This window comes from Notolabrus celidotus, chromosome 8 (genome assembly GCF_009762535.1).
Source record: "Notolabrus celidotus isolate fNotCel1 chromosome 8, fNotCel1.pri, whole genome shotgun sequence".
Lineage (NCBI taxonomy): Eukaryota > Metazoa > Chordata > Actinopteri > Labriformes > Labridae > Notolabrus > Notolabrus celidotus.
The window spans coordinates 35,920,958-35,939,083 of record NC_048279.1 but is presented as its reverse complement, the minus strand read 5'-3'; the positions used below and the strand labels follow the sequence as shown (position 1 = coordinate 35,939,083).

The 18,126-nt window shown below is 44.1% G+C and overlaps 1 protein-coding gene across 1 annotated transcript; it reads right to left on the bottom strand.

The window, feature by feature from the left end:
• Positions 1–14,654: 14,654 nt before the first annotated feature.
• LOC117817299 (tripartite motif-containing protein 16-like) lies at positions 14,655–17,502 on the bottom strand. The gene has a single exon (XM_034689919.1). It carries the CDS (start codon positions 17,333–17,335, stop codon positions 15,656–15,658), a length of 1,680 nt encoding a protein of 559 aa, XP_034545810.1. The 5' UTR covers positions 17,336–17,502; the 3' UTR covers positions 14,655–15,655.
• Positions 17,503–18,126: the final 624 nt, after the last annotated feature.

The window sequence follows — 18,126 nt, the reverse complement described above, 5'->3', positions numbered from 1 at the left end:
ACATAAGATATGATATATGATACAATACGATTAGTCATGATACAATTGGATATGTCAGGATACAATACGATACAATATGTAGTGATACAAACAAAATACTCTTTGTAGATATAATACATCATGATACTATATGTCACGATATGAAGCAGTCAGACAGGATACGTCAAGATAAGATACGACATGATTTGATAGAACACAATAAGACATGTCACGATACTATACAGTCATGGCCAAAAGTTTTGAGAATGACACAAATATTACATTTTCACAAAGTCTGCTGCTTCAGGGTTTTTTAGGTGTTTTTGTCAGATGTTTCTATGGTATAATGAAATACAATTAGAAGCATTTCATAAGTATCAAAAGCTTTTATTGAGAATTACACAGAATTCATGCAATAAGTCAATATTTGCAGTGTTGACCCTTCTTTTTCAAGACCTCTGCAATTCTCCCTGGCATGCTGTCAATCAACTTCTGGACCAAATCCTGACTGATGGCAGTCCATTCTTGCATAATCAATGCTTGGAGTTTGTCAGAATTTGTGGGTTTTTGATTGTCCACCCGCCTCTTGAGGAGTGACCACAAGTTCACAATGGGATTAAGATCTGGGGAGTTTCCTGGCCAAGGGCCCAAAATCTTAATGTTTTGTTCCCCGAGCCATTTTGTTCTGACTTTTGCTTTATGGCAAGGTGCTCCATCATGCTGGAAAAGGCATTCTTCATCACCAAACTGCCCTTGGATGGTTGGGAGAAGTTGCTCTCGGAGGACGTTCTGGTACCATTCTTTATTCATGGCTGTGTTTTTAGGCTAGATTGTGAGAGAGCCCACTCCCTTGACCGAAAAGCAACCCCACACATGAATGGTCTCAGGATGCTTCACTGTTGGCAAGAGACAGGACTGATGGTAGCGCTCACCTCGTCTTCTCCGAACAAGCCTTCCTCCAGATGCCCCAAACAATCGGAAAGGGGATTCATCAGAGAAAATGACTTTACCCCAGTCCTCAGCAGTCCAGTCCCTGTACCTTCTGCAGAATATCAGTCTGTCCCTGATGTTTTTACTGGAGAGAAGTGGCTTCTTTGCTGCCCTCCTTGACACCAGGCCTTCCTCCAAAAGTCTTCGCCTCACTGTGCGTGCAGATGCACTCACACCTGCCTGCTGCCATTCCTGAGCAAGCTCTGCACTGGTGGTGACCCGATCCCGCAGCTGTAACACCTTCAGGAGACGGTCCTGGCGCTTGCTGGACTTTCTTGGGCGCCCTGGAGCCTGTTTGGCAACAATTGAACCTCTCTCCTTGAAGTTCTTGATAATTGGATAGACGGTTGACTGAGGTGCAATCTTACTCGCTGCTAAAAACTTCCCTGTTAGGCCCTTTTTGTGCAATGCAATGATGGCTGCACGTGTTTCCTTGCAGGTAACCATGGCTAACAGATGAGGAACAATGGTGTCATGCACCATCTTCCTTTTAAAGTGTCCAGTCACTCAATCATGACAGATTGATCGCCAGCCTTGTCCTCATCAACACCCGCACCTGTGTTAATGTGTGTGACACCTGTGTGTCATTGAAATGATGTTAGCTGGTCCTTTTGTGGCAGGGCTGAAATGCAGTGGAAATGTGTTTTTGGTGATAAAGTTCATTTTCAAGGCAAAGAGGGACTTTGCAATTAATTGCAGTTGAGCTGATCACTCCTCATAACTTTCTGGAGTATATGCAAATTGCCATTATAAAAACTGAAACAGCAGACTTTGTGAAAATTAATAGTTGTGTCATTCTCAAAACTTTTGGCCATGACTGTACAATAGGAAATGCAAAATCTACAGAGGTGTCAAAAGTATTCACATTCATCACTCAAGTAGAAGTATAGATACTAGAGTTTTAAAAAGACTTCTGTAGAAGTTGAAGTATTCAACTCAAGCTTTTTACTCAAGTCAAAGTGTAAAAGGTTTCAAAACTACTTAAAGTATAAAAGTAAAAGTAATGTAAGGGGAAAATGCCTTTAAGGACAAAAGCTTATAGTGCACTACCTGTTATGGTCCTGATTTGTTGTGTGATTTGCCCTAACCCTCTCTCTCTCTGCCTGCAGGTTGCATGGGTAGGGGCGGGGCCGGTCTCCTCAGCAGTAAGGCTCATCAGGCACACCTGTCCCTGATCTGCTCATCAGCACTGGCTTCTTAAGCCACCACCAAACACTCCTCCAGTGCCAGATTATTCCTCTAGCCGCATGCTCCATGTCCCGTTGTAGCCTTGCTCCTGAGGAGATTCAAGCCACGCTTTTCTGTTACTTATCTCGAGTTGTTTCCAGAGGATTGATTCCTAGTTTTTGTTTGTGAGTTTTTGATAGAACCTTTTTCCCCTTTTGGGTGATTTTGTGTTACTCCTAGTTTTGTACTTTTTCTCAGTTGTTTTTACCCGCAAGGCGCTTTTTGTTGAACCTTGGTTTTTGCTTAATAAATACTTTTTCCCTGTACTCTGCATTTGGGTCCTAGTCCTTTGCTCAAGCCGTAACACTACCCCACCTCCCAAATAAACATGTGTCTAAAGGCCATAATGACTCTTAATGTTGTATTAATATGTTAATGTTTAAATATTTGGGTTGCACCTGTTTCATCCACATTCATGCTCATTGAAGATGAACTCATTTTTGTAGAATGCAAATACATTAAAGAACCATATATGTGTCCTACTGAGCATTAACATGTTTCATGGAGCAGAAGATATGAGGACTTGTTGCCTTTAAGTATTGTAATGGTGCAAAAAAGTCAAACTTCACAGGCATGTTATCAACAACCTTTATTGGAATGTTAATGTAAATAAATGTTTTTTTTTTTTTAATGATCGACAATCAAAATGAAATAAGAGTAACAAGGTTATTTTTAAAATGTAAGGAGACGAAGTAAAAAGATGGCTGAAAAAGAATTACTCCAGTAAAGTAAAGATACCCAACATTTCTCCTTCAGTAAGGTAACAAAGTATTTGTACTTCATTACCTGACACCTCTGAAAATCTGTGATACATAAAGTCACATAAGTTATTATATATGATACAATATGCTATGTCACGATACAATGTGATATGATACGCTCAATATACTTTAATATCCTCTTGGGAAGAGTTTGTCTCAGACCCAAGTGCTGTTCCAGCTCAACTGCTCCACAGTGGTATCAGTGAATAAAAACATAAAATAAAAATCTACATGTAAACACAGAATATCTGCACCAAACAACAATATTAAGATGTGAAAATAAGAACAACATGATGCCTTTGAACGAGCCATAGAGCGTCATGGAACATTATTTAAGATTTGAATCAAAGTCGGCACAAAAGAGGTTTAAAAACAGCTTTAAAGGTGACATATCATGCAAAATGGACTTTTTAATGGTTCTCTACCTGAAATATGTGTCCCTGTCTACAAACCCCCCGAGAATGAAAATAATCCATTCTGCCCCTGTTCTGATTTCTCCACCTTTCTGTAAATGTGTGCTGAAACCAGCCGTTTCAGACTTCAGTGTTTTTGTTACATAACAACAATATCCGGTCTGTCACGGAGTCAGAGCTCGGAGCTTCTTCAGCCCATAGACTGTATAAAAAACAACTCAACCCCTCCTCCATTTGTCATTACCTGCACACATGTGTGCTAACAAGGAGCTTAGGAGGGAGGCATGCTAGTTGTAGGCTGTCTTAATAAACACAAAGGTCGGTTTTACTCCCCACGTCTGCAGATTTGAAGATCTAGTGGATGATTTTTATTTGTCATGGATAAGTGCTAGCGCTAATTAGCATAGCCACATAGCTTTATGTTCGTAGCTGTAGCTGTAGCTGTAGCTGTAGCTGTAGCTGTAGCTGTAGCTGTAGCTGTAGCTGTAGCTGTAGCTGTAGCTGTAGCTGTAGCTGTAGCTGTGTACCAAGACACACGTCTACATACTGATAAATAAAACAACAAGAAACACTAAATCTGTGACCAATGGTTCAGAAAGGTCCTGCTGCAGGCGCCTCTCCGTCAGGATCAGATTCTGGATCAGATTCAGAGGGTTGAAGTAACGTGATCTGTGAGCAGCCGTGTATATTCAGCCAACATGTAAACATTAGATCAACGTGCTGGAGAGCCGAGGCACATCCACTTCCTGAGGGGGCGTGGTCAGAGGGAAAACAGAGTGTTCTGAGGAGGAATGAAGAAGAGGACTTTTCAGGCATGCCAAAATCTGATTTCAAAGTGTTTTTTTGAGCATAAACTTTAAAGACATGTTTTGGGGACCTCTTAGACCAATATATGTTGATGAAAAAAGCATGATATGTCCCCTTTAATGTGAGTGGTGGGAAGAGTTTGTTCTAAGAGGAAAAGCTATTCAGTGGATCTTTATAACCACCTGCAACCTGTGACACACTTCTAAGGCGACGTTAAGCTTCCATGTTAATCCCTGTGCTGTTGTTTGGTCCGGTGCTTTAGATACCACGCAGCTATTAAGAAGAAACTCCATGAGGGAGGTCAACGCTCTGGTCAAGGGCGGCAGCGGGGAGGGCGTTCCTGATAGCTCACATAATATTTAACAAAGACCTAAACCAGAGCACCTGCAGGAAAAACACAAACACGAGGAGAACAAACAGAGACATGGACACCAGGATGTTCCTCATGTGGCCCTAAACCGAGCTAGAGTACTTCTTTTACGTGTGTGATGATTCAGTCTGTAACTATCCCAACATCAGAATCTGGTTTAACAGCTGCTGTCACTAACCCTGGTGATGAATCGGCAAAACAAACGAGAGTGATGACAAACTGAGTTTTATTGGAAGTTGAGATGGGAGGAAGCATGAAAACACTGACCTGTTCAAGTCTATGGTAAACAGGCTGCAGGACGCTGGTTTCCCAACACGTACTGTGGAGAAGGTCAGGTACTGAAGAAACCTTAAAGGTGACATATCATGCAAAATGGACTTTTTAATGGTTCTCTACCTGAAATCTGTGTCCCTGTCTACAAACCCCCTGAAAATGAAAAGAATCCATTCTGCCCCTGTTCTGATTTCTCCACCTTTCTGTAAATGTGTGCTGAAACCAGCCGTTTCAGTTTTCAGTGTTTTTCATACGTCACAACGCCATCCGGTCTGTAACAGGAATTCAGAGCTCGGAGCTTGTTCAGCCCATAGACTGTATAAAATACAACTCAACCCCTCCTCCGTTTTTCATTCCCTGCACACATGTGTGCTAACAAGGAGGTTAGGAGGGAGGCATGCTAGTTGTAGGCTGTCTTAATAAACACAGAGGTCGGTTTGACTCCCCATGTCTGCAGATTTGAAGATCTAGTGGATGATTTTTATTTATCATGGAAAAGTGCTAGCGCTAGTTAGCATAGCCACATAGCTACATGTTCGTAGCTGTGTACCAAGACACACGTCGACATGCTGACAAATCAAACAACAAGAAACACTAAATCTGTGACCAATCCTTCAGAAAGGTCCTGCTGCAGGCGCCTCTCCGTCAGGATCAGATTCTGGATCAGATTCAGAGGGTTGAAGTAACGCGGGTCTGTGAGCAGCCGTGTATATTCAGCCAACATGTAAACATTAGATCAACGTGCTGGACAGCCGAGGCCACACCCACTTCATGAGGGGGCGTGGTCAGAGAGCTCATTCTCATTTAAAGGCACAGACACAGAAAACAGCCTGTTCTGAGCAGGGCTGAAAAAGAGGGGTTTACAGGCAGACCAGAATCTGATTTCAAAGTGTTTTTATGAGCAATAAACTTTAAAGACATGTTTTGGGGACCTCTTAGACCAATATATGTTGATGAAAAAGAGCAGAATATGTCACCTTTAATACACAGTCAAACATCAGAAGAGAAGAAGTGACTGATCCACAAGATCGTGGACTAGGTTGATGTGTCATATCGGCATTGAGTTGCTGGCATTAAAAAGCCACAGTGGTCTCATCTTTCTCAGGTTTTAAAACTTCTGTGTATTGTGCATAGACTGTATAACACATGGACTTAGTCTCTGTGACGTCACCTGTTTGTTTCTGAAGCAGAGATTTCAAGGCCATGGGACTGTCACCGTCAACACCCATCGGCTGCGTTTTCAGAGCGCAGCACGGAGCAGGACCTCCGGTCAGCTGGAGTCATGTGACCGAGGTTTTCCCGCTGTACTCACTGAATCAGGGATTCTCCTCCTCCTCCTCTCCTCATTCTGGTCCTCTGAAAACCTCTGACCTGTTGACTCCAGGCCTGGCTCCGCTCATCATGACTTTGGTTTGTTGTTGTAGTTAAGTGAAATACGATCTGGTGATAACACAGAGTGTTTTATTCTGAAAATTAACCGGATGTTTTCATTTTGTTTTGGTGAAACCTGACTTCCTGTCCCGCTCCATCTGCTCTGTTGAGATTGAGGCGTCGTGCTCCGGCATCCGGGAACAAATAGAAGTCTTGTGTATCTGATCCGGAGGACTCCGACCTGCCGGATCAGAGACCAAGCCGGAACGCAACGTAGCGGATCCAGTGGAAGTTAACACACTGACTAGAATAGAAACCAGACCGGACATGGATCTGTCAGTCAAGTCACCCATGCCCATAATTATGCAAATTTTAAGTGTGTGCCGATGGAGAAATTAGCTATTAAGACTGAAACCGTAAACATGTTTATTTCTGCTGTAAAGATCGTCTTCTTTGAATGGGTGTGTATGTGGTGTCTGCTGCTTCTGCAGCCAGCCTCTAGTGGACACTCGAAGCACTGCAGTTTTTAGCACTTCCACATCACCTTCATTGCTCACGTCTGGAGAAATATGATCAGTGGGATGGAAGGTATATAACTGTCTCTTAAACTGGAAAAAGGAACATGTGCTAATCTTTGTTTTTAAGACCCAGAGAATCAACACTGACATTTCCTTCCTACCTCTGAAATGTCTTTGTTCATGCTGTGCAGTGACAACTTCTTATACCAAAAGCTGCAGAAAGTTCCAAACCCTTCAGGATGTGTTTTGAGAAAAACCTGCATTCTTTGTGTGAATTTCAGTCAGTGTAAACATCCTAATCTTGAGTTTGTGACATAACAAGTGTAGAATAAGAGGATTGTCATACTTAAAGCAACTTAAGGGGACATGAAGGGGGACTGGATGTAAACACTCATAAAGCCTCTCTCTGCAGCAAGTTAATGTTTGACGGTTGTTGCGAGGAAACCTCCTCCTCCTCCTCCTCCTCCTCCTCCTCCTCCTCCTCCTCCTCCTCCTCCTCCTCCTCCTCCTCCAGACAAGCCCAGCTCCACCCTGCAGTGAGCGTCTGATAACAGAAGCACAACTTTTGTAACACTTTATGGAAGATTACCAGAAAAACACACGTGAGGCTGCGTGCGACCTTCAGCAGGCAGCGAGGAAAAACACACTTCTGCTTGACTTTGTCCTCAACGTATCTCTGTGCTGATTGTTTTTACCATAATGATACACTGAAGAAGACAAATAGAACAAAACACCAGAGAGGATGATACAAAAATTAAGAGCCAGTGGGAGAAATTCAAAGCTAGAACATAGAGGAGACTTTTGTAACAGAGATGAATAACAGAACAGATCAAAATGCATCACAGGAAATGAAAACCACACAGCACACTGGTCGTATATGCTTCTGCATTTAGATGTCACCTTAAGTGATCCAAACTCTCATTACTGTCCCAGATCAGGACATCTATCAGATAAAACCTGTCCTTCTTAGACAAAGTCTGCAGCTCGAGTACTGACTCCTGTGTTAGCTTCTCTACACTGGCTCCCCATGAAATCTAGACTAGAATTTAAAATCCTTCTTCTGACCTACAAAGCTCTTAATGCTCAGACACCTTCATATCTTAAAGAGCTCATAGTGCCCCATTACCCCTCTAGAACACTACGATCCCAACATGCAGGCCTGCTCATCGTACCTAAAGTCTCTAAAAGTAGTATGGGAGGTAGAGCCTTCAGCTATCAGGCCCCTCTCCTTTGGAAACAGAAAACCAGTCAGGGTCCGGGAGGCAGACACCCTCTCTACTTTTAAGAGTAGGCTTCAAACTTTCCTTTTTGATAAAGCTTATAGTTAGAGCTGGATCAGGCTTGGACCAGCTCTTAGTTATGCTGCTATAGGCTTAGACTGACACACTGGGATCCTGTCTCACCCCCTTCCCCCCAATCCCTTCATCACTTACTTTAACTCTCCCTGTCCCATTAAAGTTACTAACCATAGACCTTTCTGGAGTCCCTGAGCTCCCTTGTCCCGTAGGTTCCTCCTGCTGTGGACGTTCCAGACTCCAGCTGCAACAGCTTCTACTACTCGTCCTGTCACTATCACCGCTCCCGATCTTTTCATCTCCCTCTATCCCTCTCTCCAACTCATTCTCAGCAGATGTGTGTCTAACATGAGTCTGGTCCTGCTGGAGGTTTCTGCCTGTTAAAGGAAGTTTGTCCTCGCCGCTGTAACTTGCTAAATACTGCAAGGTGTAATGCTCATGATGGATTAAGATGGGTTAAGACTGAGTCCTACCCTGTCTTGGTGTTGGGTCTCTGTTCATAATTTGACATAGAGTGGTCTAGACCTGCTCTGTTTGTAAAAGCGTCTTGAGATAATGTTTGTTGTGATTTGGCGCGATACAAATAAAGATTGATTGAATGATTGGTTGACTCATTGTCTGCCTTCAAATACGACCATGTTTCTACAGCATCACAGAACGGACAAACTAGTGACATTCGTGTTTTGGAGGTCTAGACCGTACTCTATGTTCTATTATTAACAAAGACCCAACATCAAGACCGGATCAGATCCAGTCCCATCTTCCAGACAGGACTCAGTCTGATCTCATCTTAATCCACCATGAGCAGAGCACTTTGCAGCATTTAGCAAGTTACAGTGGCAAGGACAAACTTCCTTTAACAGGCAGAAACCTCCAGCAGGACCAGACTCATGTTAGACACACATCTGCTGAGACCGTGTTGGAGAGAGGGATAGAGGGAGATGAAGAGAGAGAGAGATGATAGTGGGGAGACGGATAGTAGTAGTTGTAGCAGCTGGAGTCTGGCACGTCCACAGCAGCAGAGATCTAGAGGAACCTACGAGACAAGGGAGCTCAGGGACTCCAGAAAGGTCTTTGGATGCTTGCTCCGTACAAACGAAAAGCCAGATGCAGGTCAATGTTTGTGGGGTTCATGTTAAAGTACCCGTAGTCTGAAACCTTAAACCGCATATTTTGAGGGGTTTCCTCATTCAGGTTCATCGAGGTAACCCACACCGCAGCTGGTCCGCACTGCCAAACATAGACAAGACGGGCTCCCAGAGTCCTCCAGACGCCGTGACGTCCGTGTGTACGGCGAATTAAATCAGGAATTCCACGATGAAGAGTCATCAAGGGGAGAACAAAATTCATGTTGAGCAACTTAGGATCACAAAACCCTCCAAAGGTCTGTCAGATAACAGGAAAACCACCAGCAGGTGACCCACATATCTATACATAGACGCTGTGTGTGCCACTGGGTGTGTCACCGTATATGTGTGTGTGTTTGCTGATGATGCATCTCACATGTGTGTGTATCTCGTTTCACAGACTGCAGGTTCTGAGGTCGGGTTTGTTGACATCAGGCTCCAGCTCACATTCACAACATATGGACATATTCTGCAACCGGACCAACCTCTGCTCTCGTCCCCAAGAGAACTTATACACTTATATTTTGACAGTATAGGTGCTTTTTGACCGCAGGAACTTTCCCCAGGAACTAGAAACCTTTTGAGGAACCCTGCATGTTCTGACAGCAGGATGACAAGGATTTGCAATAAGGACCCAAACGCATGACTTTTAAAGTCTGCAACAAAAGGAGGCTCTTTATTCAAGTAAATAATAAAACAAAGTATGAACAAAAAGCACAATATGAAAACTGGAGAACTACAACAAAGAAACAAAAGGAAAACTCAAACTCTACCTGGTGAAAAACTACAGAGACAAACTCTGGTACTTGGACGTAGAATGGAGGCCCATACACAACAGACGAGACCCGATGATCTGGCACAGGACAGGGGAGGATGCAGGCTTTTATACAGGAGGTAACGGGGCACAGGTGGAACCAATGAGGAGCGGGGACGACAATCCCAACAGCAAGAAAACACTAGGACAGGAAGTGAAGGTGCCTGAAACGAGAGGAGAGACATGACTACAAAATAAAAAGCGGACATGACAAACATGAAAGACTAGACTGAAGTGAAAGGTGTCAACAAAACTGACGAGACATGACACAGGAACCAGGGTCTGAATTTAGTTCCTGGGTAGATAATCTCCCCCTGAAAAGCCTCTGCTCGGAGGGTAGTGGTCTGCAATGCTGAACGTCTCTGATTGGTAGATTACCTGCAGTGTTTTTGTCTCACAATAACCTCACACACACCTGTGTTACATGTCTGCAAGCAACATGACATGAAGGTCAGAGGTCATGGACAGGGACACTGACAAAAAGAAACTTAAAACCCTCAAATACAAACACATGTAAGGCCTTTGGGTTCTAAAAGGTGGAGTGGAGGTGTAAAGCTCCACAGCCATCCACTAATTCTACTACAAAGAGTAGACAAACTAAAGAACAGGCCTGAACCAACTGTAATCTGAAAAGAACTCTCCTGAGAGATCAATCCTCTTTTTAATTACCCTGTTGCCACCCTCCTTCCCTCCACAATACATCCACACTCTCTCACAACACACTCTTCAAACACAACCCAGAGGAAACAACTGAAGGTGTTGTCTTCTCTGTTGCACACCCCTAACTGAGGGAAAGGAGCTCCTTTTATTGAGCAGCCAGGCTGATGAGCTCAAGCTGGGTGCAATAAGGGCAGGTGCTCTCAATGATGAGCTCGTTAGGAGCCCTGGAGGTCTCAGACTAACTCCGTCTGTAACACCTGTGATTGACTTGGTTTAATAACTCCTGAACATTGGTCTCCTCTGAGCCTGATCGTTTGAATGCACCTCTGTCAGCTCCCGGTGTTCCAGTCTGAAGAGTGACCCTGTTAACTGGAGACCTTCAGCTGAACGTGTCAGTGTTTGTGGAGTTTACAACAGCTGTTGAAACACAGAGGGAGTCCTCAGGAATGTAAACTAGTTGAGTTTTTATTCAAACGTCCAAATATCCTCATCAGATATTTAATGATCGTCTAAAGACGTTTATGAGGGATGCATCCGGCTGAGAGTCTCCAGTTAACAGGGTCGCTGTTTAAACTGGAACACCGATCCATCTCTGACGTGGCTTTTTAAATCTGTCTTCTTGCTTTAAGTCGAGCGTTTCGTACGTTTTGAATCCTCTTTGCTACTCATGCTTGTCTCCTTCCAAGTGTTGATTCAAAGCTCGATCAAAAACAGCACAAGAGGAATCTCCTTCATGCTAACAGGCTAACTGTAATGTCGCACATGACTCTGCCGGCCTGTCTGTCTCCTTCTATGGCGTCATCTTTGTTGTATGGCCTCTATCTCTTTCTTACTGCCCTCTACTGCTCTGGTGGTGTAGTGAGATTACTTTCATTGCTTCTCCATACGTCACTGGCCTGATTAGCATAATCTTAATTTAGTTCCTTGATGAGTTCCTGCAACTAAAAGTTCTGACCTGTGAAACTTCTTCATACTGTTCTTATTTTATAACATTTCTGAAATCTGAAATGCATGCAAGAGAAGACGTGCAGAAGGGTCATGTTGATAACTTGCACTGAAAAGTATTGATTGATTGAACATTGCAAAACATAGTGTGTTTTATCGACTGTGCACAAAGTCCACGTGTTAATATCAACACAGAACATGTGAACAGCACACATCTCTGCAAAACAAGTCCCAAAAGCTCTGCATGTCTCCTTGAACCCTGTGTGTGACTCCGACATGTGTCCGAGGTCTGTCCTGATTCTGGTCTCTGATTGGTCAGTTCGAACAGGTGTGGCTGACATTGATGGTGCATGTTGAAGCGACAGAGAGCATGTGCAGGGAGAGAACAACAGTGAGACAGGAAGTGGGTCGATGTGTTGGAATAAAGTGGCTGTGGAAATGAAAATTATAAATCATGACAAGTGTTTATTTTGTAGCAGCGAATTATTTCAGATGAGACGAATCAAACATAAAAAATCATACAAATGCAACGTTGAGTGAAACGCCGCTTTCTCACCAGCTCAAGGCTAAACCAGTCCTGACCTGATGAGACCTGGACACCTCTAGACCTCTGAAGGTGTGCTTTGGTATCTGGCACCAAGACGTTAGCAGCAGATCCTTTAACCCCCTCGTTCCCAAACTGTTACCACGACAGGATTTGACGTGTGTACTTCTCAAGACCGTAACTCCTGAACCGTTTAAGATAACCGGATCGGATTACATGGTCCAGCTTTCTTTCCTCAGTGTCTGCTCGTTGCAGCAGCTCTCTCTTCATTGTTCTTTTTTCATATCTGTTTAGTTCTCTTTGTATTTGGAGCCTGTCAGGACTTTTAATGACTCATTTGTTGGCCATAGACACCAAACTGGATACGTGTTTTACTAGCCCGTAGCATGTCGATGCTAAACGATGCTAGGCCCCATGTTCCCTGCGAGGTAAGGAGAAGGAGGCAAGGACGACGTGCTGGTACTGAGGTGCAAGCTAAGAAAAGGCGACATCGACCCGTCCTTCCACCCACCGTTATGGGGAATGTAAGATCTATCTACGATAAGGTGGACAAGCTAACCCAGCACCAGAGTAGCATCATGCTAACAGAGCTAACACCGGACACAAACGCCACATTGGAAGGATTTCACCAGCTGTGGGCGGACAGGATACGGGAGAGCAAGACTGGACTAACTGGGGAAGAAGGCCAGCTCAGTCCTGGACCCTGTGGAGGTGGTGGCTGACAGGAGAATTATGAACAAGCTGTCGTCTCTGATGAACATTTCTTTCCTATATATATTCTTGTTAAACTCTTGTTCTGTACACCTTCTTGTTTGCAGCTGTAACTCCATGAATTTCCCTGTTGTGGGACGAATAAAGGAGGATCTTATCTCATCAGTGACACTGACCTCATTTGGTAAAGGTACTGACCCCTGCAGACCGGAACACCCCACAAAAGCTGCAGCTTTGGTGATACTCTGGACCCAGTTTTATCTCCATCACAGTTTGGTCCTCATTGAAAGTCGCTCTCATCCTCTCGCTGGTTTGCTGCTTCCATGTCATCTCCAAGGAGAAAATGTTCCCCTGCTGCCTCACATACAAGTGGCAACTCAGACCGCAAGAATTTAAGTCAATGCAGAAGTGCTGAAAACTGCAGTTCCTCGAGTGTCCACTTGAGGGCTGGCTCTGAAAGTACCCGAAACCACATACACACCCATTCAAAGAGACGATCTTTACAGCAGAAATAAACATGATTACAGCCTGGTACAAAAGACGAGTGTAGTCTGGATAGCTCATTTCTGGATCGGCACACACTGTACGGGGTGCAAATTTTTTCATAACACGGCAATTTCAAAGATATTAAGATTACAAGTTTTTCATTGCGAGAGGCACAGCTGACTTGATTGACAGGCGGGAACACTGTAGCTGTTGGCGAGGAGGCTCAGAGCCCGCCTCCTTACGTCACACTCCCTTAACAGCTCCATGTTGAGTTCAACATTTCCAATATGGCTGCCGCTGACGATTGGCTTCAAAACAGCGCTTCAGAAACAGATGGGTGACGTCACGGATACTAGGTCCATTATTTATACAGTCTATGGTCACATATCCATCCAGTGACAGGTGCCACTTTCACGATGTGGAATAAGTTAAGATGACTCTACTCTCTGGAGGACTGCTTGGCTGCATGTTCCAGATACATCCAGAGATTAATTCAGTTTATGACACATTCATCACACTTATTTAACAACGGAACAAAATGTGTCATTCTGAGGAGGGAGTGATTTATGAAACAATAATGATAATGAATATTCCTTTTTCTGAAACAACCTACACATCTCTCCAACACATTCATATTCAGCCATTGTGTTCTAATTAGTTCATTTATTCATGTTTTGGCGAGCTTAGTCTGAGTGCAACATATTACCAAGAGGAGGAAAAAATGAGAAACTTAAAAAGGAGGCTAAAGCTGTGTTGTTTATATTTATACTTCTGTACTTGTCAGGAGGAAGGTCGGTTGGCACCATCTGCTGGCAGGAGTAGGAAATGCATTTAACCTTGTATTACCAGAGGGGGGTGTGTAGATCTGAAGGGGAGGGAACAAGAGTTGATGTGCAGAGTGGAGCTGGCTGTGTGAGAGACGAGGGAGGGGTTATCAAGCATTTCTACATTCCAGGAAGAGGAGCAGCGCTGTAAACTTTGGACTTTGTCTGTCACAGTGGACTGATATCAAACACTTTTTAACTACTTGTTGTTTATTATTTGTTGACTCAGTTTTTATGAAAATATTTGTATTGACTTTATTTCATCTTCAGCTTTGATCCTGACCCTTTTTTATGATTGATTTTAAATATTGATGTTCTTCTTGTTCTTTTGATGCTGTCTCTTATTTTGAAGGACATATATTTGATTGTTGTGGGTGTGCATTAGCATTCTTGTTTTTGAAGATGTGGTATGTTTGGACATTTCTTTCCTTCTGCTTCTTGTTTTCAGCGGCTGTAAAGAACTTTGATTCATTTGATTTGTATGAAAGGTGTTCTATAAATAAAGCTTGATGGATTGAAAGTGAGGACAGACACGGTGCTGTTAAAGACACACTTTGATTTATTGGATGATTTTAGGTACAGGTTGACTTCACTTACACAATCAGTTCACTTCAGCAGAATCTCAGCTGTGTCCCAAAAAGAAAAGAGCTTTTACAAACCCATGTGATTATTAATACACTTCTATCAAACCTCACTGAACCTCATCTGTACATCCATTTGTGGAAAACAACATTTGGATCCGCCACCTAAAAAAAAGTGTGAGTGTAGACGTCTTTCCAAATCCACTGATCCAAAAGAAGCAGACAGGAATATCTGCTGCAGTTAGCTCAATCAGCAACAAACCTGAAGTCAGAAAGTTCATCTGTACAATCTAAGAGAAGTCCAACAATCCTAATTATTGATGTGAGTATTAAAGTCTTCATCAGTTGAACAAAGAATGAAAAGGACTTGTTTGATCAGCTGATTGGACTCAATAAAAACAGGATCCTGAATGTAGAAACATGAACATTCTGACATGTTAGAGATGATATTTTCATCTGCAGACTTTACATCCTTTGATTTAGGATCAGAAAGAAGCTCCTGCTTTTCACTTTGTCATGTTTTCAAGTCTTTTCTAACGCTTCATACCTGCAAAACCTGCCCCCCACACTGAAGCCCTTTCAAAATAAAAGTCTCTGCAAAATAAAACAAACATCATTTTAACCATCGAGGCTCAAAATTCATGAAGCGTGATCAACAAGCAAACAACAAATAAAGATCTTCCCATCCTGTGGAACACAAACATTTCACACAGAGCTGTTTTTTTTTTCTTTTTTTGAAGCTTCATCAAAAATAGAAACCCAACTGTTGCAAATAATCCAGCATCACTGTCCTCATCCCTTAAAGCGTCTACAAAAGCAGCAGCTCCAAAAAGACTCACAAAGCCGGCATGAAGACCTGAAGCACAGAGAGTTCTTGGAGGGAGAACCATCAGACCAGAACCATGCAGCTTTGAAATCCTCTTGTTGCTCATATTTGGTCTGAATGGACTTGAAGGTTTTTATTGGAGTTCACAGAACTCAGCAGTGTCTTCATAACTGTACCTAAACCATAGTCCAGCATAGAGGGGCTGAGTGAATGTGGTCTGGACTCTGTGGAGGAGAGTCATGGTTTCAGAGACGCTGTAGAAGGACAGAATACCTGCTCTGTGATCCAGGTACACTCCTACTCTGGAGGACTGAGGACCTGAGACAGGAGTGCTGACTTTGTTGTACCAAAAGTTATAACTGTTGTTGTCACAATCTAACCTCCAAGATTTATCATTATATCCAAATAAACAATCATGTGAGCTCCCTGCTCTGCTGATATTCTTGTATGCGACTGCTACACAAACTCCGCCCCCTCTCCACTCCACCTCCCAGTAACAACGTCCGCTCAGACTCTCTCTACTCAGGACCTGACACAAAGAAGTGAATCTGTCTGGGTGACTAGAATAAGACTGTTCTTGTTGTTTCCGTGTTGCTCTTCTGTTCCCATCAGATAATAACAGCCGTGTGTTTGCTGTGTTTGGATCCAGTGTGACTCCACGTGAGTATCTTAAGAACCCAGCTCTGGTCTTGGGCTCTGGTGGTTCTGACAGTAAAGCATCCACTTCAGTCGCTGCCTGTGAGACGTTGGTCCACTTCTCTCTCAGGACCTCCTGTAGTTGATCTCTGACTTCTGACACAGCTGCTGTCACATCCTCAAAGTACCTGAGAGGACGGGTCTTGATGCTGGATGAGTCTGCAGGTCCACTGAGTCCTGACAGTGAGGGGTAGCTGTGTAGAAACTGGTTGTGGTCCTCTGTGTGTGCCAGCTTCTGCAGCTCAGCGTCTCTCCTCTTCAGCTCAGTGATCTCCTGCTCCAGCTTCTCCTGAAGCTCTCTGACTCGACTCACTTCAGTTTCCTGCTGGGATCTGACCCGCTGCCTCACGTCAGAGCGTCGTTCCTCCATGAGACGGATCAGCTGGGTGAACATCTCCTCACTGTGCTCCACTGCTTTATCAGCGGAGCCGTTGATAGCCTCCACCTCCTGTTGAAGCTGCTCCACATCTTTCTCTCTGTCCTGGATTCTCTGCTGGATGTTTAGTCGACTCTCCTCCAGCTCTCTCTGCTTCTCGCTCCGCTCTGCTGCAGCTGAGACCGTGTCGTGGCCTTTGTGATCGTCCACAGAGCAGAGATAACAGATAGACTGCTGATCAGTACGACAGAACATCTTCATCACCTCATCATGACGAGAGCAGACGTTCTCCTGGAGCTTCTTGGAGGGCTCCACCAGCTTGTGTTTCTTCAATGGATCCAGCTCAGAATGAAGCTGAAGGTGTTTCTGGCAGTAAGAAGCCAGACACTGCAGACAGGACTTGAGGGCTTTGAGTTTCCTCCCAGTGCAGACGTCACAGGCCACATCTTCAGGTCCAGCATAAGAGGGATCCTCAGGAGCAGCTTGGAGTCTGGTCTTCTTCAGTTCCTGCAGTACCGTCTCCAGCATGGTGTTTCTCAGCAGGACAGGCCTCGAGATGAAGGTGTGCCTACACTGAGGGCAGCTGTAGCTCTCCTTCTCCTCCTCTGTATCCCAGTGGGCTTTAATACAGTCCATGCAGTAGCTGTGTCCACAGGGAACAGCCACCGGATCCTTCAGTAGATCCAAACAGATGGAACAAGAGAAGGATTCCCGGTCCAGCTGAACTCCTTTCTGCGCCATTTCAACACTCGCTGTCGACGACTGACTGAGGTTCACTTCCTGAGAAGTGAAACTAGTCTGAGCTCTGATCTCAACAGCATGTGTTTGAGCAGGATCAGAGGCCTGTCAGCTCACCACCATGTTGGTTACACCCATCCTGCAACTGTAGATCTGAAGGGGAGGGAACAAGAGTTGATGTGCAGAGTGGAGCTGGCTGTGTGAGAGACGAGGGAGGGGTTATCAAGCATTTCTACATTTCAGGAAGAGGAGCAGCGCTGTAAACTTTGTGCTCTGAATGAACGAGGAAGGAAAGGTTCAACCTGATCACCGTGTGTTCACTTTTCAGCCTTTAGATGGAAATCACTTCTTTGTGACTCTTTCTTATTTCTCAGACTCCTCCTACATTTATTGAGTTTTCAGGATTAAAGAAAAATGATCTCCTAGAACACAGCTGTCAAAGTGGACTGATATCAAATCCTTGAAGTGCTGTATAACATGAGTTTTCTTTGCTCTGCACACCACACCCAGCTCTACCTGTCAACCAAACTCACCTCCTCCCTCTCATCCACTTCCCTCTCTGACTGTCTGAATGAATTAAATCCTGGTTCACCTTCAACTTCCTCAAATTAAACCCGAGGTAGTCGGCCTCGAAGAAATCCTGGCAAACAGTCCGATGGTTTAGGAATGGGAAGCTGCTCTTTGTTCGCTCTGTTTACAGTGCGGATGGGGAGCTGCTGACCTCGACTGAGAGTGTAGTCTTACGGTGGAAGGAAGACTTCGAGGATCTCCTCAATGCCACCAGCTTGCACTCC

Coding starts and splice junctions, on each gene's coding strand:
- LOC117817299 (XM_034689919.1), bottom strand. CDS start 17,335: ATGGCGCAGAAAGGAGTTCAGCTGGACCGGGAATCCTTCTCTTGTTCC.